This window comes from Phalacrocorax carbo, chromosome 6 (genome assembly GCF_963921805.1).
Source record: "Phalacrocorax carbo chromosome 6, bPhaCar2.1, whole genome shotgun sequence".
In the NCBI taxonomy this organism is placed as follows: Eukaryota; Metazoa; Chordata; class Aves; order Suliformes; family Phalacrocoracidae; genus Phalacrocorax; species Phalacrocorax carbo.
In genome coordinates, this window is record NC_087518.1 from 14,984,655 (window position 1) to 15,010,518 (window position 25,864).

Consider the following 25,864-nt stretch of genomic DNA (forward strand, 5'->3'; position numbering starts at 1 on the left):
GTATATATACACATTATAAATGAAAGTCCTTAGAGTACTTTGCTGTCTGAAATTATTTCATAGACAGCTGGAGAAAAGGAAATTCTGTTATCCTGTTTTACAAATGAGAGGCTAAGGCACAAAAGGTATAAAATGACTTCCTCAGAGTTGTCAGTATAGGGTATGGATAAAGCAGGAAATGAATTTGTGTTTCCCAAGTCTTTCAGAGAAATCACAAGATGGTTATTCTGTTCAAAATACAATGCAAAAGGTGTTTGTGTGTTTTCTGTTTGTTTTTTAATGGTCAGTGCTTCATGTCTAAGGGGTCTGACAGAGAATTAGGTGAGAAGGAAAGTGAGATTGATAATCTTTTCTCAGTTTTAAGGCTTTAGGATTGTCATCGTCCTCCTTTTGTGTATGTGCAACACCACAGGAACGCGCTGGTGTATGGCTGGATGTTATAAAATATGCTGTGGTCGTAATCAGTTACAGCTTCTTGCATGCTGGGACCTAGCCTAGTTTGACCTTTTAGGTGTTACTGCAATAGAAATGCTATGTAAGAAAATATGGCTTTGCTGATTTTTTTTTTGTCCACTTGAACAGCTTGTGTATTTGATATAGTATTCTAAACTGATTTTTCTATTTCCGGCATTTTCAGTCAGGTAGGTGAAATTACAGTTTAGGATACGCTGTCTTCAGGTTTCCCTCACTTTTAAGGACTTAGTGTGGAATGAGTCTGGATCTTATTGGTGCTGCTTATGTGGAAAGCAGAGGAATTTCTTTAGAGCAGCACAGCAATGGTATTTTTCCTGAGGCTAAATGCACTTTGTACCATTCCTGCATCTTGTCAGAGTAGGCCATGAGAGAGTAGACCCATATGCCAAGCTTGCACTTGTACATCAGGCATTTGATTTTAGGATTCCTGTTATTTTTACCAAGGTGTGATTTCCTGTTATTATTAGTGAGTATGGAAATTTATCATTTAAAAGAAGGCTGCTTTGACTGAAAAATTAAATTTTATCAAGATGTAGATTTTCTTTGCCATAATTTTTTTTAATTGGATAATCTAATTTTAACCAGTAATTTTAACCAGTAATACAAGAAGTGTTCCAAGGTTCTAGGAACTGGGTAAGAGCAATCCTTCACAAAAAAAGATTTAGAAAGAAAATATTGCAAGAGCTTAAATAGTCATTAAGCAAATAGCACCAATGAAGTAATTTAAAGCCCAAGCAGGCTGTGGTACAGGTTGTGTCAGTGTTTTAGCAGGTATCACATTTCAAGACAAGTAGCGTATTAATTAGTATGAAAATGGCAGTTACGAACTAGCCATGTACTGTACGGATAGAATGTGTAACCTTTGCTTTGGCCGACTTTCAAGAGCACTTAACGTGAAGTACATAGGAAAAATGCATCTCTCAAACAGTTTTACTTATTCAAGTGTATTATAAAGTGTGATATCCATAGGGTACAACTTTTATTAGTGGAAACTGAATGCAGTCAGACTGGACTTGCAATACTATTTCAAACACTAAATATCTATTTAAAAATTGTATTTATGTTCCCTTTTATTAGTAGTTAAAAACCTCATGGGACTGAAGAGAGGTGAGCACATAGGAATATTTGAATATGTTCTGTCTTCTCTTCATCTATTTTTTTCATTGTGAAAAGCCTCGACAATCTTGATGGCAGAAGCTATTCTGTGTAAAGAGATGGTTGAATAGCACAGTTAAGGACAAAATACATGGATTTCCAGTGTGAAAATCAAAACTCTAGGAGGAGAGAGTCAGCCTTGATGATAAGGTGAATTCTGAGGTAAACATAATCAAGACTGGCAATTCTTAGAAACGCTTTCAAGAATGCCTCCTCAGAAAGCTGTATTTTGGGTGGTTTTACTGTGTTGTGTTGCTCATCATTTGCCGGAGCTTTTCCTACCTAAACGGCAATAAGCAGGGAAGCTCCAGTTTGCTTGCAGAGAAGGGCCGGTATAGTTGGAATATTTGACTACTATTTCTTCCAAGTATCCTTCAGGTGGACCAGAAGTGTTTGTGCAGCTTTGTGTATATTTCTGACATGTTCCAAATGGAGTTTTTTTGGCTGCAAGCATGATGGCTGTACTCCATAGAGGGTAACCAGGAGCGTATAAATTCCCTGGCAGCTGAAGCTTTAAATCTGCAGCCACCAAATGTATCTGCCTGTGTCTCTCAAGTTCAACCATGTGGATCATCAGCACAGAGTAAGCACTGGACCTCCTAATCCTTGCTGCTGATTGTATTACTGCTTAAGCTGGGGGAGTAATTTTCATCTTCTCTGTGGACCAGGACTAGACAGAGGCTCTAAGAAGAAATTTATTTGCTAAAAGCACATAGTTCAGCCACAAAAATCTCTGCTTGCTTGCCTCTGGGAGGTGGGAGTAACAATGCGTAGCAGTGAAGGAACCAAAGCCCATACCTTTAACGCAGTTAGAAGGAAGGGCAGCATAACTGACACTTGTTTCTAACTCTGCAGGAAGCCAGCTTATGCAGCTTGTCCATTAACTTGTGAAAGGAAGAAAGGGAGGAATACTTGATTGCTTTCAAGGGCTAGATTTTTTGGGAAAGGTAATTTATTAGCATAGTTGATGTACAAGAACTTTCGCTTCTGACCAAAAAGTATTTTTAGTCATTGTGTTTGATGTAATGGTCCCTCCGTTTTTGCTGGTTTGTTTGGTTTTTTCCCCATCCAGATTAAAAAAGTCTGATACAGTCATTACGCCAGTCTGTTCTGAAACTATAGCAATCTGCCACTCACTTTTGACGAGGGGATTGTATAACATGGCTGTATATGGAATAAATGTGCTTCTTGGTATGTTGTTGTTGTTCTTATGTCCCTCATGATACTGAACTTAATGCCAAAGGTACCTTTGTCTTGCTGCTGAGTAGATGCCTATCACATTTAAAGTCCTAGCTTCTCGTTGCCTGAGCCTTTTTACATTATATAGCTCACAAGGATGGTAACTTTGGGAAGAGATGCTTGCATCATCTTAAAGTGGGGTGTTTTGTTTGGGTATTTTTTTTTTTTTTACTTCATCTCCTGCAAAAACAAGTTTAATATGAGGTATTAAAAATACTGTTGAGGGAATGGTGAAAGATTCTTTAAAGCAGAAACGTGGCATTTTGGCAAGCAAATAATTGATTGTTCCTGGAATTGAACCATACTGCTTATGAATTCTCAGTTTTAAAATCTTATGGATGAGTACAGTTGTGTGTTTCTAAATCCGTATGAATAGGTTTTTATGTCCAAAATAATTGCATTACTTCAAAGGGAGGGATTAAGATGGAACAATCCCAAATCCTATTTACTTTAAAAGTTTTATGAGTTCTGTGGCACTCTAATCAGTAGAGTTATTGCTGAATTACCTTGGCTCCATATCCTCCAGAACCAAAACTTAAGTCTATTTATATGTTGGGCCTACAAAACCAGTGTACATTAGTTTTCTTTAGTCATGAGCTCCTGTGAATATGTAATGCTTTCCTTAGTTGTGCCTGTATGTTTCATTTGGGTAAGTTAGAATTAAAATTAAGTTTCTAAGAATATGCATTTCATATTTTCTGACTGCAAAGCTGTTACAGAATTTCAGTGACTCTCAAATAATATGGGAGAAGGATTAGGACTAGGGGTAGACATTGTGTGAATGCAGACAAAACAAATAGATGTGCTACGTCAAATTTTTCACATTCCAGCCTTTATGTGATGTTCTGCTTTAAAGGTTTCCTTACAAGCAGCTGTTCTTATCATTTTCAAAAGTTACAAATCAAATAAAGTCACCCTGTACTGCAAATGGAGTACCTCCAGTCTGCTTGCTCTAAGTTTGTTTGCAATGAAAATCTCCAACAATGCAGTAAATTTCAGATTAGAACTTTTCAGGCAGAACAGTTATGAATAAAGTAGTTAATCCACTTTTGATGATAGATCCCCTCAGAACTGTTAGGGGTTTTTTTGTGTGCACTTTGGCATTAGATGGAAAATGAGCAAAAAAACCCCACCCTGAAATAGTAATAATTGTGAATTGTGTTCTGACTGAAGCTTAAAATTGAACCTATGAAGTCAGTCTTAGTTACTTTTACAGATTTTCTGTTTATTTGGATGAAACCTGGGATCAAAGAGCTTGTGATAGGAGTTTCCAATTTGAAGGGTAGGAATCTGGCAACAGCAGGTTAGTATTGAACCATTTATGATTCTGGAAATCAGCTCCTTTAGTTGTTCTCCAGGTGCCACTGCATATAGAATCATAGAATCGTTAAGGTTGGAAAAGACCCTTAAGATCATCGAGTCCAACCGCTAACCTGTCACTGCCAAGTCCACCACTAAACCATATCCTCAAGCACCACGTCTACCCTTCTTTTAAATACCTCCAGGGATGGAGACTCAACCACCTCCCTGGGCAGCCTGTTCCAATGCCTGACAACCCTTTCAGTGAAGAAGTTTTTTCTAATGTCCAACCTAAACTTCCCCTGGTGCAGCTTGAGGCTGTTTCCTCTTGTCCTATCGCTTGTTACTAGGGAGAAGAGTCTGACCACTGCCTCGCTACAGCCTCCTTTCAGATGGTTGTACAGAGCGATAAGGTCTCCCCTCAGCCTCCTCTTCTCCAGGCTAAACAATCCCAGCTCCCTCAGCCGCTCCTCATAAGACTTGTTCTCCAGACCCTTCACCAGCTTCGTTGCCCTTCCTTGGACATGTTCCAGCACCTCAATGCCATTCTTGTAGTGAGGGGCCCAAAACTGAACACAGTACTCGAGGTGCGGCCTCACCAGTGCCGAGTACAGGGGCATGATCACCTCCCTGCTCCTGCTGGCCACACTATCCCTGATACAAGCCAGGATGCTACTGGCCTTTTTGGCCACCCGGGCACACTGCCCGCTCATGTTCAGGTGGCCGTCAACCAACACCCCCAGGTCCTTTTCCTCCAGGCAGCTCTCCAGCCACTCCTCCCCAAGCCTGTAACGTTGCATGGGGTTGTTGTGACCGAAGTGTAGGACCCAGCACTTGGCCTTGTTGAATCTCATACCGTTGGCTCCAGCCCAACGATCCAGCCTGTCCAGGTCCCTCTGTAGGGCTTTCCTGCCCTGCAGCAAATCGACACTTCCACCCAGCTTGGTGTCATCTGCAAACTTACTGAGGGTGCACTCAATCCCCTCATCCAGATCATCAATGAAGATACTGAACAGGACCGGCCCCAGCCCTGAGCCCTGGGGAACACCACTCGTGACTGGCTGCCTTTAAAGGAAAAAACTTTATTTTTGGATCTGGCTGGCTTGGAAGTACTTGCTGATTTAGGAAAAGCAGCAAACCTTCATGTGCATAAAATCTTGGAAGATACAATTTGTATCTCTGAAGTATTGTTGTTGTTTGCCTTCCTTTTTTCCCTGATACCCTCTTCTCCGAAAGCTGTATAATTTCTTAATGTGGTAAGCAAAATGAATTAACATATCCATATGAATTTTAAATAAATAAATGTAAAATATATCTGTTGTTCTCATGTTTCAGTCACTTCTTGAAATAATTTCTTGATTGTCTTCTGTCTTTGAACGCCTCTGGGAGAGGACTGTCCCCCTCAGCTTATGCATCTGCATGTTTGCACATTAAGTGGACAGTCAATTAAATGAATGAAAATATTGTTTAATTGTTTTCTAGATATGTTAGTTTAGAACTGCGTGGGCATAAGCTAAAATTTAGTGCTTATGCAATTGTTCCTCTTAAGTGTGAGGGACCATGTAGGCTTGTTGAGATTGTTGATAACTTTCCACCATAAGAAGAAATATATTTTTTAATTTGAGTAGAATAATTAGCTAGCTTGTTCATTTTATGGTATTCTGTGTTGTATGTTAAGCAGCAGGCATTCATAACAGGCTTCATTAATTCTTCCTCCTCTATTATTTCAGATATGAGTTATTCTATTTATTTGTTGCTTATAGCACAAGTCAGTGTTTCTCAATCTAATTTGTCTTGGGTCGCTCTAAAAACAACTTTACCATTTGCACCTCCCTCCCTTCACAGTCACCATTTGTGCACCTGTCTTGGCATTACTTTTTCTCCCCCTTCCCTTCTCAAACACCTCGTCTTTTCTCCCAGCTCTCCTGCCAGGGGTCATGTCCCACAGTTAAGAAAACACTAGTTTAACTACAGACTTCTGGCTTTTGTCCAAATATCCTTAGATTAGCAGATTTCAGTAATGTTTGTGGGAAATATGCATTGTTTGAAAATATTTATTCTATTGATTTTTGGGGAGCTTTTGGGGTATGGGTTTTTTTGTTTGGTGTTGGTTTTTTTTCAGAAAGCTGTTAATTTACCAAACATTATTCACATAAGAAAATTGGAAAAAATTAAGTGACAGGGCAAACTATAGAAAACTTCTTAGGCAGACTTGCAGATTGCATAAGAGAAATAAGAGCTGGTACCCTTTTTCTGCCATGCTTTGCTGCATTGAAGTCCTGGGTTTGACTCAGAAATTTAAGATTTTCACAGTAGGCAGCAAACAGTATAGATTAAACTTGCTTTTATTGTTAAATTGTGGCTTTAAGAACTGTCTGTTCCTTAAAGTAAACCAGTTGACATAATGTTCAGTGAACAGCTGTGTGGAGCCATGTTGCATACTGAAGAGTCATGCTGTAAATACTTTTTGTAGTATTTCTTCCTTACAATGATTTCTTACCTCTCTATCAGACTGTCTAATGTGTAAGGGAACATTCCACATTGCCTTTTTAAAATAGAAACTACAATAGCCAGGTATGAGGCATAATGAAAAAGCATTTCTACTGTTTTTTTTTTATTACTATTTTTAATTTTTTTAGATAGATAATGAATTACACTGTATCCTTCAATCAGCATGTTTCACCCCAAAAATCGTAAAAGACCCCCATGAGGGACGACCTCATTCTTTGAGAGGATTTAAGTCAGCAGCTGTTCAATTCAATATCCTTTCATGATAGGAGGATATTGAGAAAACCAGATCTAGTTGAAATGGCAGAAGAATTTGTTCAGACAAAATGTAATTACCTATGTGTTAAGTCAACCATAAAACCATGGATACTGTCGTCATTTTGTGAAAAATGAGATATTTAATGATCACAAAACGTCAGGACAATTCTTATATAAATGGAATATGAGTTCCTTATGTTTGGGGTAGGAAAGTAAGTATTACATGTTATTCTTACAAGGAAGTCTAATCTCCCAGATTCTTAAGTAAAGTAGCTTTTCTTGTGTTTTTGTTATACCTGGATTATAACTCATGGTGTCTGCGCCATCTATACAGTCCTGGTTTTGAATTTTTTACTTCTTAGAAGGTTTTGACTGTTGGTTAAGTTAGCACATTTTTTTAAAAAAAGGCTAGTGTGGATCCTTCATAATGTTTTTCCAAGTCACAGGGCTTAAACTGGGGTAAAAAGCTGTATTCTGGGAGATGGAGAAGGAATATGCTAAGCGTTAACATGCCTGACAGTTATAAACAAAGGGAGGTGTATTGTGCCTGCCTCAGGTCACCAGGCATCTGCTCCCTGGAAGGCTAAGCTGGGCTGAGAAAGTCAAAGCATTAAGTATGTTCACATGAAACAAGGGTTCTTCCAGTTCAGAGGAAGGGCTTAATTATCTACCAGAGAACCTAATAGTCTGTCTGAAAGGGACAACTGTGTAAAAGTAATGTGCTAACACCTGGAGGTCAACCACTGAATTTTCACAAGTAACATGGAAGTAAAATTGGGATCCTTGAACTTGACAGGCTGTTCTTGTCAAGGACATGTTAGAAAAGGACCAGCTAACCAGCTGGTATAACGAGAGGATAATCAGGGTTTGGATGGACCGTGAAGTTCCTTCATGCTCAAAAATTATGGTTTCTTTCCCCCACCCAATACGTAGTTTATAATGAAGTAAAACCAATGCTTTACCTCCATATCTCAGGCCAAATTCAAGATGCAATGCTCTGAAGACACGTTCAGCTCCTCTGCGGCTGAACTTGGGTGCAGTGGCTCTAAAGATGAAGCAATGAAATGGTAAATAACTACCAACAAAGAGCCAGCCAAAATCTGGTAATTTCTTGTAAATCATTATGTTGCTTGCATAAGGAGGAACACAAAAGATGTAAACTTATTAAAAGAAGCTTAAAAAATGTTTTGAGGAATCTAGGTCCCTGTTTCAGATATGAAATAGGCACTGAGAAGACTATTGCTCCTTGAATTCACTTCTATTAAAGCTTACTTCTCCATTGTCACTGAGATTTTTTTTAAAAAGTTATTCCCATAATTTGTGCATGCAATGCAGTAGGATATGTGTGTGTGTGTGCGCGCCTGTATATATAGGCAAATCTGAACAAAATTTATGGTTGGAATTATCAGTTACACCAACGATATAGTAATAACAGTACAAACCCATCCACTCAGCATTTAGAATTCATTCTGCAGTCAGTGGAGTACACAAGTGATATAGAAACATTAGCATGGATTATCTATTTTGTTATAGTCTGTTGGAAGTAATCTAAAATGTAGGCATGTAAATAGTACAGATAATTCATCTTTTTACTGATGACTGTAGAAATAGAAAATATTTTAACTTGGCTTGAAAGCATCAAGAAAGCTTTAAAATGAAAAGAGCAGATGTCAGATATAAAGCTTTTAGTTTACTGAGCAATGAGTATGATAAACATTGATTATTCATCTTGATGTTAGAGTTCAAAAACAATTGTCCCTTCAGTTTGCCTCATGGGACCATGAAATTAGGACCATGTGTGCATTGATTAACAACATATGAAAGATGAATCATGATTAATGTTTTGGTCTGGTGCACAAGGCTATGCTTGAGGGGTAGTGATTTCCTACCTCCTTTACCAGATCTCTGTAATTAGTGCTAGCATCTATCTCTGTTTCCTAGTATTGATGATAATGTGGCTGCTTGACAGTGCTTATTCACATGCATAAATTGCTTTTACTGAATGAAAGAGTGTTTGCTCAACAAAAGTTGAATGTTGGAGTATATTGCAATATTATTTGTAAAAATTGTTATTCATAGGACAATTCTGAAATCACCAATGCCACCACTGGCAGCAATCGTCAAATATAAAATATAGATGTTACTTTCAAATATGAAACATTATATGTTCTAGATTGAAAGGAAGAGGGAAAAGTTCAACAGTAAAAGTTAAGCAGATATTTTATTTCTTTCCATTGTATTTAATTCTGCCTTTGATGACAGACATTAGTTAAATATAACTTTTCTTGGAGGTACAATTAGTTCCTGTGGTTAAAGGTTTCATTTAAGCTTTATTTCTGGGAATGTAATCTTGTTTCCTTTCTGGCCTAGTAATGGGTAGAAAGTGTTGTTCTGAGTGCATTTCATTAATAAGTTGTTAAGATAAATGAGGGGTAGATATTAGCAAAATATAAACAAACAAAAATGCAGGTTAACTTCATGTAATAGTCTTTGCCTCTTATTAATACGTGTGCTCTTTCATGTTGAAAGATGGATATTTAAATAAAATGAAATGCATGCACATCCAAATGAGTTATTCATTCTTCAGGAGATGATGTGTATTAGTGTTATTCAGAACTGTTCTGGTTTAAGATATCTTAGGCTCTTAGCCTTAACTATTCAAGCTGTTCATGTGGATTGAGGAACAGCTTCAACATTGATCTCTGTCATTTGAGGTATGTGATGGTGATTGTTTCTGTCTTGCTTGCTCAATATAGATGCAGGATTTGGATCTTAGCTTATTATGTTTTCTGTGAAGTTCTGTGCTTTGAGCTCACGTAATGTGAGATTTAATGTTGTTGTGGATAATGCCCCCCCGCCCGCTTTTTGACAAAAAGGATTATTTGTTATTTAATCTGTGTACATTTCAACTTTGATTATCTCTTTAAAGATCAGTGGTCTATAGTTGTACATAAAAGATGTTTTGGCTGTTTTCTTTCCTATGTATTCCTTCTCAGTCAGTGTGTCTAGAGGTATGTGGACCAAAGGGATTTTGTAGACAAAGCTCCAGGCAATAGAGACTTGCTTTCTAGTAAAGTTTAGAGTAAATTAAAAGCTGCAGGTAAATTCAACAAATGTTAGTGGTTAATTAGCTACGAATGTAGAGCCCTAAGGCCATAACATTAGTTTTTATAGTTTTAAAGGAAGATGCTCTAAACAAGTTGTCTTAGCTATAAGCCATTTAAATAGCAGTTACTTTATAGCTTAAAAATAAGGGAATGCTTCCTGGAAGACTGGATTTTTAAACTCTCAGCAGTAAGTACTTGGAAGATAAATACCAAAATTTAGCATGACAAAACTGTCTGACTAGCTTAAATGTTTGAACTTATAACTACTAATGACAATTATCTAGTTCAACACCTTAATGTGACCCTGATTCTCACGCAAATTACTGCAGCCTTTTTGCACCTTTTATACATTTGAGAGCAAATTTGTACAACCAGTAAGTCTCATGTGCTGCTTAATTTCAGCAGAGTGTGGCTTATGTTATATTTACATTTTGCATCTACTTTATTAATAGGTTGTGGTATTTTGATTTATACATCTACCGTTACGTATTTTGTGGTGTCACCATAATCCCAGTAGAAGTGCAATTAAAGGTGCTGTGAAAAGCATTGCTACATTATATTTTTTAAAATATAGGATATAAAAGATCCTATCTAATGGATTAAAAATATGTGTGCTAATTTTCTGTGGGGTTTGGTGAAATTTGTGTCTCAGAACTTCAACTCTACAATGCAAAAGGAAGAGAAGTAATAATTAATTGATTTGATGGTTTTATCTGCCTTTATTTATAGGTACGAAAAGTCAATAGTTTCTTTTTTCTCATTTTTTAATCAAACACATAATGTCTCTGTTTTGCTGTAGTAGTAAGTTAAACAACATTTTATATACTTTGGGAGAAACAGAGAATGAGTTAGAATTGAATGGGTATTAATAGAAAAGTTAAGACTGAAAAAAATTGATGCCTTCCTGTTTCAGGAAACCTTTTTTGATAACAGCTTGCTTAATGCCAAACTAAATCAAAGTTAAACAAATGAAAAGCCCCCTAAGAAGAAAGTGAGATTACAAATTTAACTTCTAACAATACTATCAAGATCTGATTTGCTTTCATCCTTTACGTGGTGTTTTACTGTTTTTTTGGTTTTTTTAAAGGTAACTTAACTCATACCTTGTTTTTAATTATAAATACCAGTGTCTGACTACTAAGTGACACAGTGAATATTTACCAGTGATCTTGACAATGTCTAATTACTGTTGCAGTCCTTTTATACTATTAACTTCTGTGCTTTACACTGTAGCAGTAAACCCAGATACAATTATTTGTAAAAAGTGGTACTTTTTAAGATAATGGCAGATACGATGTTATCTGCCTTTCAGAGGATGATATTACTCCATAAGAATCACTGTTCCAGTTTTCAACTTTGTGTCTAGTAAGGGTGAAAGTGACACTACATTGTGTGTTTCAAGAACAATTTCATTGCTTTCTCAAGGGTAAGTTGTCGCATCTCTGAAGTCCAAAGTTCTTTCTATGAGTATAGAAGAGAGAGCAGACTCGTCAGCCTGCCTGTGTGTCTGGATTCCTCCCTGGGAGAGCAATGGTATAGTTCTCCAGTTGGCCCTCAGTTTCCGCGATGCTCAGCAAGGATGGCATTATCTGTTTTAATAGTATATGATAATAGAAAGGGGTGTCTGATGTAGCATAATGGATTTCTGCAGTATGCACTTCTACTGGAAAAGTTATGGGATATAATTATCTGAATTATTTCAGTTGGAAATCCACTGTTTCATTTGTTCTCCTTTAACTATTGTTGATTTTAGCCAATAATCAGTGGGTAGATTGAAATTTCAATTCTCCACGTCTGTTTTTGTCTATTTAAGAAGTTCTCAGCAAGAATTTCTTTAAAATGTCTATAATTCATTTTAAAATGATTGGGGCCTCTATATGGGCACCCCTCATAAATAAACGCAACAGAAAAGTAGTCCAGTACATAAGCCACATAAGACTCAAAGCACAAGGAGATATAAATTCCAGAAGAATGCTATCAGGCACAGACACATAAGTTACATACAAATATATGTGTATAAAATAATTTAATGAAGGATAGATGTGGGCACATATGTGGACACTGGACACTGATACTCTCTCTGGAGTAAGTTTCTCCCATATACAGCTCAGGCACACTGATGAACCAGGCCACAGGCTTTGTGTCTTGGCTTATCATACCTCAGTCTTTGCTAAGCTTTGAGTACTGTGTAGTTCTTGTGAGCACTGAATAATATTATACTTATGAAAAAAGCATGACTTGATTATAGATGAATTCTGAGTGTGCTGAAAACTTGGTGGGTTACTTTGCCTAGTTGACAAAATAGAGTCCTTCAGACAGCTGTTCTGAGGTGGTTAATGAGATGAGGAGTGTCTGGGAGGTGATGAGTGCTCTTTAATCAATTCTTCTACTGTTTTGCTCCTACCTTTCATTTCTTGCATGACAATGACCTTCACCAAGAAGACAGAGTTAAAGTGCTGCGACCACAGTGCTTAGCAGTGACATTACTTCTTTGCTCTGTTGGAACTTTGGATACTCTTTTTCACAACTGTGGAATTGAGATCAGCTTTTTCAGGCTGACATCTCTCTTCTCTTTTCTTGCATTGTATTTGCCATGGAGAACCCAAACTGATTTGTCATTAAACCTTGATTAAAGGTGTGATTTTTGTAGGGGCATGATTAACCTAGATGGTAGAAGTTGAGAACATCACATAACCTTCTTTCAAAAATAAGCTTCTGTGATTCACATCTACTGGGCAAGTCATACTACTTAAGTCACAATTTCATGTCTGCATTCAAATATTATATTCAGACTTAAATTTCTGTTTTGTTTTCACATCTTTGAGTATTACATTTGGAAAGTTGATGACAGGTGAGTGCACGCAGGTGTAAGCAGTCTGTTCTGTCATTGCCTCTGTTCAGATTGACGGATAGTGTGCCCAAACAGAAAGAAAAAAACCATGAGTTCCATCGTCCTTCAACAAACTATTTGCAAAATAAAAACCTACGTAAGTTCAAAGTAGCTTGCTTTATTCAAATTCTTTTCCTGATATTTCTCTACAGGGGCTGTCATCAGTCACCAAGAACAATGGACTACTCAATATCACCTTTAAATATGACAGTAAGTTGAAAATCTGCACTATATTAACAAAAATCAAGGACTCCATCACAGTTGTTAATATATAGCAACATGTCTCTCAAAAATGGCTCTAAGAATAGGATGAGTTCTTTAGTATTGAATAGAAATTTATTTTAGTAATTTTAAAATCAAGATTTGTTTCTGCTGGGTCTGGTGGATTTTCTCCTTCCTGTGTTTCATTGATAATAAAAAGATCAAAAAATTTGTAGTAATTTCACTTTCAGATTGGTCTACATCATCTACCTAGTATTTGGCTGGAAAATTATAGAGAATGGGTTTATTCTGTGAAAGAATGTAGTCATTGCAAGGTACACTACACACTAACTCATAAAGAAGGATTATTTCAAGCTTTAAACATCTTTTCTCTGATATGTAATTTAGGGGGAAAGTGCTGTAAAGTGTGTCTCAAGGCAGAAAATACGTAGTTTGTATTTGTATACAGGGAGTGTATTAAAAATGTGTCTTAGCAAGGATTAATATTGAATATGAATATTGAAGATGAATGGCGTCTCTTCATGTAGTTGAAGTAGTTGGAACTTTTCATTAGCTACAGTGTTAAAGGACCAGGTTAGTGGAAAATTGCGGTGTACATTTTCAGAAGAGACAGATGGTTTTAGTACTACGGCAGATGTGGTCTGTTTTGCAGCTAAACTAAGAAGGAGGTAATCTCTAGCATAATAACAGTAAATAGCAGGTTGCAGCAATAATACTTCAAATGTCTACTAAATGGCTGTATCTTACTGTCTTAATTTTTTTAAAGGTTTTTGTCAGCTGTGTTGTCTAGTCAGTAAAGTATGACTATTGACTACATTGGGAATTTATGTTAATTTGGGCAGTTAGTGGCCATCATCAATACAAACTCAATGTACAGTCACAAGACTGTCCTAATTTACGGCAGTAATATTTGTATTAATGCCAGTGCAAGTCACAGGTTGGTTTTTTTGCCTACCTGAAGAAATTACCTCAGATGCTGAATGTGGGTAAAATTTCATCACTGAGAGCATGTATCACAAAATCTAACAATAGTGCTTTTGTTTCATTCTGATCATCCTGTTGTTCCTCTATTTTTGTGTTGTTTTCTGAATTTGAGATCCTTCATTGTGAAGTTTTTAGTCTAACTTGATGTTAAATATTTCAAGTGAGCAAAATTTCAGTACATCAGATTGTATAAGAGGTAAGTGGTGCTACAACAGAGTTAAGAATTTTTTTTTTTTAATCTACTTAAAAGAAAAACAGGAAGCAATACCCGTTAGAACAGAGATCCCCACGTTTAGTTAACACAATGGAGTCTGTTTAAGTCTCAGTATCTGCCATGTTTTTTCCATTAAGTCTGGCACCAGGAACTGTATTGAACCAATGACAAGTGTTAATTCAAAATTTTGCTGGCACTGCATGCTTCCTGGACAAAGGAGTTATTTGAGTTCTGCTGTACTACAGAAAGAGTTCCCTGATACTAAGGTTAAAGAGTTCGTCTAATATGAAAACACATACTTATCATGAATAAGCCAGCACAAAAAGAGAACTTGGGTTGCTGGCTGTGGTTTAAAGGCTTTTTATTTTGCCATGCAGCAACTCTAGCAAACTGTGTTTTATGTTGTTAAATTAGTTGGTTAGATTATTTATTCAGGTGAAAAACAAATGTTTGTAAGTTTTAGTATTTCACTTATATTCAACTAAAAGAAGTGGTTTCCTGAAAAGTACAATTTTTCCCTGCTGTTTTCTTCCTAAATCTGTTTTCTTTAAAAATGTAAATCAGTGATACACAGTCAAACTCGAGACATTTGTGCTACATTCCATTTTGGCAAATTGTCATTTGACCATAAAAATTTAATAACCAGGATCCAAAATCTTGGGCTTGCTATTAATTAGATCCAGACCTAGCAAAAGACTGTTACTTCAAACTTTCCATTGAAAGAGATACTCTATTCTCCTAAGGGGAAGTTCATGCTGTCATTGAGTTCACTCATCGCAACAGAATTCTACAGGCAGCAGAGTAAGTACCAACTGCCCAGCTTTTGTAAAAGGCAATGTAGTACAAACTATTCTATTCTTATTTGTGTGGCAGTTACATACAAGACCCCTTACCATTGTTGTTCATAGTAAAAAGCCATTTTCTAAAACTGCTTTTCAGTTAATAATTTTACTTTCCTTGCCTTTATGATCATACCTCCAAATTAAATTCAAATTTCCTGCATTGGCTTATCATAACACTTGATTTTTCATGTTTTGTTTCTACAGACTCTCTGTAGACAAATACATAGCATACAGATTATCTCAGTTTTTTTAGAATTAATCATCAGACAGTAATATATAGTCTACTCGTCAACTTCTTCTGGATTTTGTTGGTTTTACTAGTTCAAAAAACAGAATGTTTGTGTGTACACATCTTCACGCATACTGTGCTCCAGAACTATTGAATTCTCTGGCTGCTACTTCTCTTCCTATCACTAAGTATGAGCTGAAAAATTTTAAGGCTTTAAAAGTAATAAAATTTGGGTTATTTGTTTTCTTTTTTTGAATGTATGAAGTCAAGCATGTTTTTCTTATATTTTATTTTGTAATGAAAGCTGGGGTTTTCTATAATCACATGTTCGCAGAGTTGTAACTGTAGGGAATATACTGTATTTCGTGAGGATAACAAGACAAAACCAGTTCTGACTGGATCCAATGACAGGAAAATGGTCTTACAGGGCTGCGGCTACTGCCTGGATAACAGAGATGACATAGATTTAGGCAGTAGGTTCTTTGTGGTCAGAATCAAGCAGTGTCGTGGTTAAAAAGCACTTCTTGAGCACCAGTTCTAAAGCTTCACATTGTTCATTGTTCTCATACGCACCTGATCATTGACCAACATTCTCTTGCTCTAAGCACTGTACATGCACAAAATCAATGTTAATCTTCATATTGTTTTGAGTAATTAGTGAGGAAAAGTTGTTCTTTTTTGGGAGAACAACATGTGTCATTTTTACTCATACTGTGGCACAGGCTACACTGGTATTATAAACTGGTAATTTCCTTTGGAGTTCTGTGAACTGGGGTTTTGCAATTGGTGAAAGTGGTTGTGCTCAATGATTTGTAAAGTTTTGTGTTTTCAAGTGTCCCGAGACAAAAGCTTCATCTAGATTTACTATCCAGTACTTCTATAGAATAAATAGTGCACATGTACTTTTTACTTTGCTCAGTCTTGAAGAAATATTAGGAAATTAACTTAATTCTTTATTTACATGAAAAGATGCAGGTCATGTTGGAAACCGGTTGCTTGGATAGATATTTAAGATTAAGTGCTGTTGGCAGACTATGATTTACTTGCTGTGGTATGACACAAGAACATCAGCTACAATGTTTTCCTTAGAGTGTTTATTTCTCCATATTTTTAGACTGCACGCCTTATCTGAATTCTGTGGGAAAACATGTGATTGGAGATGTGCAGAATATAACAGTCAGTCAGTATGCATGTTATGAACAGGTTGCAGTTACAATACTTTGGACAGCAAACACCATCGGTAAGTAGCAGAGAGAAATGGACTAATTCATCATGTCTTTGGTAATAACTTCTTGCTATTTGGTATTAAGTAAAATAAGTAAATTATGCTTGGAATCATTGAAGCAAACTGCTTAAGAAGAAAGACATTCTTAACAGCTTTGCAAAGCTGCTCCTTTACCTAGCTCACTTGAAATACCCTTACAACTAGGATGCTCTTTGCACCCATATGCTACTTTTTGCTATTCCAGTTTGTTGAATTTTCCTGCTCTTCATAACTGCTTAATAGCCCTGACTTCATTCTCTGCCCCGAGGCATTTCACTAACCTTAATGGTAAATCTTTTAGAAATCTTTTAGAAGCCTCATTTTGTGAAATCTCTTTTGAGATTTCTTACTCAATAGTCAAAGACAAAAAAAGCCACATACTGGTGAGGAAACACTTGTTCTTCCTGCCACAGCAAAACTGGCTGAAATAATCCAGGGAAATATTGGAATGAAAAAAAGAGAAAGATTCTGGCATAAGATTACAGAGGTAGCACCACACATGAAATTCAGTCATTGCATCATTCATAGGGAAACTATTTCAGCAATGAAGCTGGAGCCAGAAGTGCACAGGATGTCATCGGTGTGCTTAGTTTTATAAAAACAAGACATTTAAATAGTAGACCATGAAAATCTGTTGTGCCACACAGAGGTTCACTGGTTATCTTGTGGCAAAGTGATTAAGAACTGTCAGACTCAGACGTTTGAGTTAAGCATTCCTCTTTCACAAAAAGACAAGTGTTCCAAATTTGCTGACCTTTTCTGTGATGATAAGTGCCTGTCAGTAGTATGTTACTGAACAGATATTAAAACAAAACAAACACCAAAACCAAACAAAAACCCCCAAAACAACAACATACCAAACCAAAACCCAACAACCAAACAACAACAACAAACAAAAAACCCCAAACCCACACTTAATGTGTCTTTTCAAGGTAGAGGTGACATTTTAACGAGTGAGACAGTAACTGCATTTCAAAAGAAACACATGCAGTGGAAGGAGCTTTTTGAAAATGGGTGTTTGGAAATGTTTCCTTTTATGTGACTTTGTTGCTGAAAACAATGCCAGCTTCTCACCTATAAAAACTCTCATACTTTTACACTTAAAATATCAGGAAACAGAATTTCCCAGCCTGTTTAAATTTTTTCTGAATGCAGAGTTTCAGTGGGTTTTGAACCCATTTATTAAAAAATATAAAAATGCAACACATTCTGATTAGCTTGCAAGAACAATTGACATCAGGGAAGACAGAAATTTATTAGCCAAATTTCAAGAAAAGCCTTTGCATAATTAGAGGATGGAAGTGAAGAATTAGTATCATGATTTAGTAAATGCAGCTGATGATGCACTTCCTCCATTTGGATCCATGTATCTTTGTAAGGTTATTTTTTTCAGCTCTGACAGCCATTAAAACCAAGTAATGAATTAAACTGAACTTAGAACAAGACCTTCAAATTGCTGTATCACAAGGTGTTAAATAAAGATTAAATTAAAAAAAAAGGAAGCCTATTCAATCACATAGCTCTCACTCAACAATATCATTATGATAATGTTTTTAACTGGGCCCAAAAAAGTTTTGTATCATTAATAAACAATATTTTTAAAATAGCTTTTAATCTTTATGTAATGCTTTTTAAGTTTTGTTTTTGTGTATACTTGATAATGTATAGAATATATACAGTATATACAGTATATATATATAAGTATATATGTGTGTATATATATACAGTATAGCACAGTAATACATATGTGTATTTTATAAATATACTGGGGGTTTGTGCTCAAAGTTTTTGTTGTTAGGAGTGCACGACCAACAGAATTTGGAGACCACTGCACTACAGTCCACTCTCGCTGTACCAACACCTGGTCAACATCTTTTTTCTTCACACTAATTAAGGTCCTAAATAGAGTAACTTAACATAAACTCTTTTTTTTTTTTTTTTTTTGTTACCAGTGTTTAGCAAATGAAAGAGGTGGAGCTCCCTTCTTGAATGTTTTTAATACTTCATTAAAGAATGTTAACTGCAAAGGTGCTTTTTCATATCAATGAAATAACTAGAATTACGCACAATTCAGTTTTCAAAATTAAACCAGAAATTTGGGTTTTTTTTTCATGTTCTTTTTCTCATACAGCAGAGTCTCTACTTGATATTTCATGGTTCATACTCCCTCAGAAAGCTTTTAAATCAGGTTTTTCTTATGATTTAGTGAGAGCTGGAAGTTCCCATTTATGTCGTAGGATTGCATCCTAAATGATGAGATATGGCTAAAAATGCAAATGTGTATTTATTAAACTTGATATAAATGTTTTAGCCTAGACCTGCATTTATTAAATAAAACATTTTAGACAAGAAAAACTGGCATGTTTTTGTGGCCTCCCAGTATTAAATCATTGCTTCCATAATTTTTTGGATACAAAATAATGATTAATTTCTGGGGTTTAAAAGAGTATTGAAGATTACACTTAATTCTGCAAAATTGTGCAGTTGAAAGCATTTGGTAATCTTCAGCTGCAGACTGGATGAATCAAACCTCTATGGGAAACAAAGCTTGGTGTTCTTGTAATGATCAGAAGTTAATCCTTTGGAAAGCGTGTGGACAGAACTGCCGTTGAAACATCTCGGGTAACACGGAGACTGGACACTTTCTCTTTCATGGTCTTCATGTAAGCACAAATAGTGCTTTTGTTCCATGGGATATTAAGAACACACTGGGCAACTCATGGTCTTTATCTTCTAAAGATTGTAAAACATTTTAAAAAACCCACAAAACCATGAACACTAGTGAGACAGAGGAGGTCCATGAAAAATCATACATTTGGCTTTGCTTTTTTTAATTTGACAAGCATAGCATAAACTCCGTCCATTTGGGTTTATGTAGCATTTAGCTTACAAAGCCTGTGGCTGTGTCTTTGATAAATATGTATTCTGCCATATGTAATGCTGTTGAAAATATGTAATTAGATGGAGTAGGGGTTGCTAATTCTGAAGAGCGCTGCAGTGACTTTGATACCTGAGCCACAAAACGGTTGGAGGGGAACACTCTAGCATTGTCCTGTGACATTTGCATCCCTGTCACTCAGTTTAGTCATGTAATGAAATAATTTCATGATGACAAAATTGCAAAAAAATGTAAAGACGCTGCTGAGTGTTAGTTGTGTTAGAGTAACTTGAAAAAAATGGGTGTAGTTCTGGCATCAGTTATAAGTAACTGGAAGTATTCACTCACTGGAATAAATTCCATTCCATTTAAGTCAAGTTTTCTGTTATCCCATACTATACTAGAACTAAAGAAGTCGCAACAACCACTATCACTTTAATCTGGTAGTCTCAGAAATTATAGGAAGATGTCATAAAGGAGTGCTTCTGTAACTTGCTAGCAAAATGTTATATTTCATTGCTAATAATGGAAATAAGAAGTTTCTAGAAAGTATTCCCAAGGGTGGTGAAGGTAATGAGAACTTATATTGCAGTGATAATTTGGAAGCCTCAGCTGAGATGTGGGCCCCTCTCCTCTAGGCATTACGCAAGTATGTAGTAATTGCAGCCTTTGCCAAAGACTGAATTCTAAATAGGCAAGATAGAAAATGTGGGAAGAACTGACATACAACAACAGGTATTAAAACATGAACTTATTTCGTATGAATGGTAAGTTTTATTTTTAAAGGCAAATTAAATATATTTGAATTACATAAAATACCACATTATGCATTTTGAAATATTAGCCTTCTGTTTAAATGCCCTGCTGTTTGCAGGGATTGAATACCTGAAAGGATTTCGAGTGATACTTGAGGAGTTAAAATCAGAGGGAAGACAATGCCAGCAGATGGTTTTAAAAGATCCAAAGCAGCTCAGCCCCAGTTTTAAACGAAGAGTAAGTGCTTTGTTTCAAGAAGAGTTTCATTGTTCTTGATTGCGTGAGTAGTCTTGAAAGTGTTTATAAGCTGCGTATAAATCTAAGTATATCTCTGTCTACATATATATACAACGTACTGTTTACTAGGATGCAGGTTGCTTCCTTAAAAGTATTAATCTTCAAACTAATTATAGTTGTTGATCCAGGGATAGGTCTATTTTCCTTTTATAGGAGCTTTCCTGAAGCTGGAGACTGTCATTTGGGTGACTCTGGAGTACACGTGCACAGTTGTAATAGTCCACATCCAATTCTGTGCTGAGATTCCTCATGTCAATGTGTAATGGAGGGGTAGATGAAGGATTCTTACTGTATTAATTTCTGCTTATGTTTGCAAAACTGGGCCTGTTTTGAAAGATACTTTCAGTTATAATAGTTGATTTTAAACTATGTTGCAATCTTGTCTTTTTTGTAGGGAATGGAATCCCAGCCCTTTGTAAATCTGAAGTTTGAAACAGATTACTTTGTAAAGATTGTTCCTTTTCCTTCCATTAAAAATGAAAGTAATTATCATCCATTCTTCTTCCGAACTAGACGTAAGTGTTGCATACAATGTAGTATTGCATATCATCTCTTCACCAATGGGTGCCCCCTCTCTGCCCCACCCCAGCTTTTTAGCTTTCCCTACAAAGGAATGTAGTAGATGACGATGTTAGATGAGTCTGGGTTATGATAGTTACTGACATAGTCTTTGAAGGAAGTTCTGGGTGTTAAGGGGAAAGAATTTGGATGACACAGATAAATCTGTGCTGTGTGATAATACACATTAGGCAACAACCAGAAGAAAAGTTTCAAGTAGGCCTCAGGTAGGACTTGCCAGAAGGAGGTTCTGGGGAGCTACAGGCCTGTCAGCTTGACCTTGGTTATGGAGTGGTTCATGTTGAGTGAGCTCACCAAGCATGTGCAGGACAACCACGGGATCAGGCCCAGCCAGCATGGCTTCATGAAAGGCAGGTCCTGCCTGACCAACCTGACCTGCTTCTATGACAGAGTGACCTGCCTAGTGGATGAGGGAAAGGCTGCGGATGTTGTCTTCCTGGACTTTAGCAAAGCCTTTGATACTGTCTCCCACAGCATCCTCCTAGAGAAGCTGGCAGCTCATGGCTTAGACAGGTGCACTCTTTGCTGGGTAAAATACCAGCTGGATGGCCGAGCCCAGAGAGTCGTGGTGAACAGAGCTAAATCCAGTTGGCAGCTAGTTGCGAGCGGGACTCCCCAGGGCTCAGTGTTGGTGCCAGTCTTGTTTAATATCTTTATCAATGATCTGGATGAGGGGATCGAGTGCACCCTTAGTAAGTTTGCAGGTGACACCAAGTTGGGTGGGAGTGTTGATCTGCTTGGGGGTAGGAAGGCTCTGCAGAGGGACCTGGACAGGCTGGATCAATGGGCTGAGCCCAATTGTATGAGGTTTAACAAGGCCAAGTGCTGGGTCCTGCACTTCGGTCACAACAACCCCATGCAACTCTGCAGGCTTCGGGAGGAGTGGCTGGAAAGCTGTGCAGCAGAGAAGGACCTGGGGGTGTTGACTGACAGCTGGCTGACCATGAGCTGGCAGTGTGCCCAGGTGGCCAAAAAGGCCAGTAGCATCCTGGCTTATATCAGGAATAGTGTGGCCAGCAGGAGCAGGGAGGTGATCGTGCCCCTGTACTCGGCACTGGTGAGGCCGCACCTCGAGTACTGTGTTCAGTTTTGGGCCCCTCAGTGCAAGGAGGACATGGAGGTGCTGGAGCATGTCCAGAGAAGGGCAATGAAGCTGGTGAAGGGTCTAGAGAACAAGTCTTATGAGGAGCGGCTGAGGGAGCTGGGGTTGTTTAGTCTGGAGGAGGCTGAGAGGAGACCTTATCGCTCTGTACAACCATCTGAAAGGAGGCTGTAGTGAGGTGAGTGTTGGTCTCTTCTCCCAGGTCACTAGTGATAGAACAAGAGGAAATGGCTTCAAGCTGCATTAGGGGAGGCATTAGGAAAAATTTCTTTACTGAAAGAGTGGTCAGGCATTGGAACAGGCTGCCCAGAGAGGTGGTTGACTCTCCATCCCTGGAGCTATTTAAAAGACTTGTAGATGTGGCACTTCAGGGCATGGTTTAGGAGACACGGTAGTGTTGGGTTGATGGTGGGACTTGATAATCCTAGAGGTCTTTTGCAACCATAATGATTCTATGATTCTATGAGATTATCCCAGGTTTGCCTATAGCAGGATTACTCCCATGGTTCTCAAGAATGCTTGACTCATGAAGAAGGTTTGCTCCTTCTCTCTGGACATTGTGAAGAAGCTCAGGTTGTTTTTGTTTTTGAGATCACAGTTTCATGTCTAGATGTCTAGAGCTAGATTAGAAAAGTACATATAAAAAGAGATAGCAACAAATCAAGTTGAATTTCTCAAAATTACTTAGCAGTTCTCATTGGAGTTGGAGAGAAGAAACTGGAATAAGCTCCTCAGTGCTTAAATAGTATGATGAAAAACTGCAAGCACCCTTTAAGGTGAAATATTGATGCACTATAAAACTTCCTTAAAATATTTTCAAGTCTGCCTGTTGGTGCAAACTGCAGTAACATTTGTCTTTGTAATGGTGCCCAAAGGGTGGCGGTAAATAGCTCTTTTTCCAAGTGGCAACCTGTCACAAGTGGGGTCCCCCAGGGATCAATATTGGGCCCAATGTTAGTCAACATCTTTACAAGTGATCTGGATAACGGCATCAAGTGTAGCCTGATGAAGTCTGCTGATGACACCAAATTGAGCGCAGAAATAGACACTCCAGAAGGGAGAGCTGCTCTGCAGGGAGATCAGGATAGGCTGGAAGAGTGGGCCAACAAGAGCCTTATGAAGTCCAGCAAGGAGAAGTGTAAGATCATGCACCTGGGAAAACGTAATCCAGGAGTGCAGCACAGACTGGGATCGACCTGGCTGGAGAGCAGCTCTGTGGAAAGGGACCTGGGGTCCGTGGTGGACAGGAAGCTCAACATGAGCAAACAGTGTGCTGCTGCGGCCAAGAAGGCCAACAGGATGCTGGGTTGCATCAAAAAGGGCATCGCCAGCAGAGATAAAGAAGTCATTATCCCACTCTGCTCAGCACTTGTCAGGCCACACCTGGAGTGCTGTGTGCAGTTCTGGTCCCCTCTATACAAAAAAGGATGTGGACAGGCTGGAAGGGGTCCAGAGAAGGGCCACCAAGATGATCAAAGGACTGGGAAGCCTGGCATATGAGGATAGGCTGGGAGAACTGGGTTTGTTCAGCCTTGAGAAAAGGAGGCTCAGAGGGGATCTCACTACCATGTACCAGTACTTAAGGTGTAGCTACAAAGAAGATGGAGACTCCCTTTTTACAAGGAGTCACATGGAGAGGACAAGGGGGAATGGACACAAATTGCTCTTGGGGAGATTCCGATTGGATACCAGAGGGAAATTTTTCACAGTGAGGACAGTCAACCATTGGAATAATCTCCCCAGGGAAGTGGTTGACTCGGCCATTTTGGACACCTTCAAGAGTTGTCTGGACGGGGTGCTGGGCCATGTTGTCTAGACTGTGCTCTTCCTAGAAAGGTTGGACTAGATGATCCCTGAGGTCCCTTCCAACCTGGGATTCTGTGATTCTGTGATTCTGTGATACGTATTTACTCTGACTAAATGTATTTAAGGCTAGTTTCACCTTACTCTCCTGCTGTGCTGTGCCTGGTGCTATCCTTTCTGTCTTACTAAGGATTGCTATTTCAAATTAATGAACCTGTGTTTCTCATATAAAGGTGAGAGGGAACTTGAAATCATAACAAAGAAGCTAAGTTTGCAAAATATATTTACTCCAGGCATATTAGAGACTGGGAAAGAAATGGGGGTATTGTCTTCAAAATTATGAACTCCCTTCTTTTGCCCTCATTCTTGTTCTATTTAAATAGCATGGCATTTTGATACTGTATAATTAATTTTTTTGTATATTTGCAGCATGTGAATTGTTGCTGCAGCCAGAAAACCTTGTCTGCAAACCTTGTAAGTAAAATGTAATATTTTATGTAGATTCATCTTACAAAAAGTTACTGTACTTGAAGAGTTGCTTTTTCCAATCCATTAATATCTTCTCTGACAGACTGGAAGCCAAGGAATCTGAATGTTACCCAGCAGGGTTTTAACATGCAAGTGTCGTTTGATCATGCACCTCATAACTTTGGGTTTAGATATTACTTTCTTCACTACAAACTTAAGCACGAAGGGCCATTTAAGCAAAAGACCTGCAAACAGGTATGTAGCTGAGTTTTGCAACTCTTGAAAGCACAAACCAAAGGTTTAAAAACTTAATATAATACAGAATACTATCAGTTTTAAAATTTTTAAACAGTTTGGCTATATGGTATGGAGGTGTTCAAAAAAACATGTAGACATGGGACTTCAGGGCATGGTTTAAGAGACATGGTAGTGATGGGTGGACAGTTGGACTTGATGATCCTAGAGGTCTTTTTCAACCTTAATGATTCTATATTTATGTAAATAATAATTGTATTGCGATAGTACTCATCAGTCAAAACCAGGCTTGAGTGCTCCACTGGAGCTGGGTAGTATAAGCACATGGGAAGAGACTGTTCTTTCTCTTGAAGACTCTACAACTAGCTAGTACTTCAGACTGCACTTTTATGATGTTTGTTATACATACTGTTGGTTTTTTTTTTATTTCACCTTTGCACGAAATTTAACCAGTTTATATACATCTGAGATAGCTCTCATTTTAGTATGTGCATAGAATTAGGCTCTCTGGGGTTTTTTTGTACAGCTGTGTGCTTTAGCCTTATGGAAGCTGCAGTTTGCTGTATTATTTTCTTTAACTTCCATTGGTATTCAATGGCGAGTTTGTTCTCCCAGGTCAACCTTTAATCCTAAATCCAAAAGCTAGGGAGCTTCACGGCATAATGTAAAGTTTATGTATTAGAGCAAACTTTCAAGATGTCTTTTGATAATTAGTGGTATTTTAGTTTTGGAGGCAGAGGATTGTAGTCTTTGCATGTCTGAATGAAGAGACTTAGTTTTGCTGGTTTAAAGTATCTTAATACAGGAGGGTACTGTATATTTATAAATCAATGCAAATAGATTTTTAATTAGGTTTTAAAAGTATGTGAATGGCTTGCAAAGTATTCTCTTTCTTTGATGTAGGAGCAAAACACAGATACTACAAGTTGTATTCTTCAGAATGTATCTCCAGGGGATTATATAATTGAGGTAATACTTACACATAGTCATTTGTACAACAGTAATGAGTGTGTTAATGGAGGAATTTACTGAAATTAAAGG

The 25,864-nt window shown here is 37.7% G+C and overlaps 1 protein-coding gene across 2 annotated transcripts in view; it reads left to right on the forward strand.

Annotated features, from left to right (window-relative positions):
* The window catches only part of IL17RD (interleukin 17 receptor D), a 54,573-nt gene that overhangs the window by 16,372 nt on the left and 12,337 nt on the right, over nucleotides 1-25,864 (forward strand). For both annotated transcript variants that reach the window (XM_064453858.1, XM_064453856.1), the window contains exons 2-8: nucleotides 13,083-13,140; nucleotides 16,536-16,661; nucleotides 20,438-20,556; nucleotides 21,011-21,131; nucleotides 24,530-24,574; nucleotides 24,672-24,823; nucleotides 25,727-25,792. In XM_064453858.1, the coding sequence (XP_064309928.1) occupies nucleotides 13,083-13,140; nucleotides 16,536-16,661; nucleotides 20,438-20,556; nucleotides 21,011-21,131; nucleotides 24,530-24,574; nucleotides 24,672-24,823; nucleotides 25,727-25,792 (687 nt within the window). The remainder of the gene's footprint in view (nucleotides 1-13,082; nucleotides 13,141-16,535; nucleotides 16,662-20,437; nucleotides 20,557-21,010; nucleotides 21,132-24,529; nucleotides 24,575-24,671; nucleotides 24,824-25,726; nucleotides 25,793-25,864) is intronic.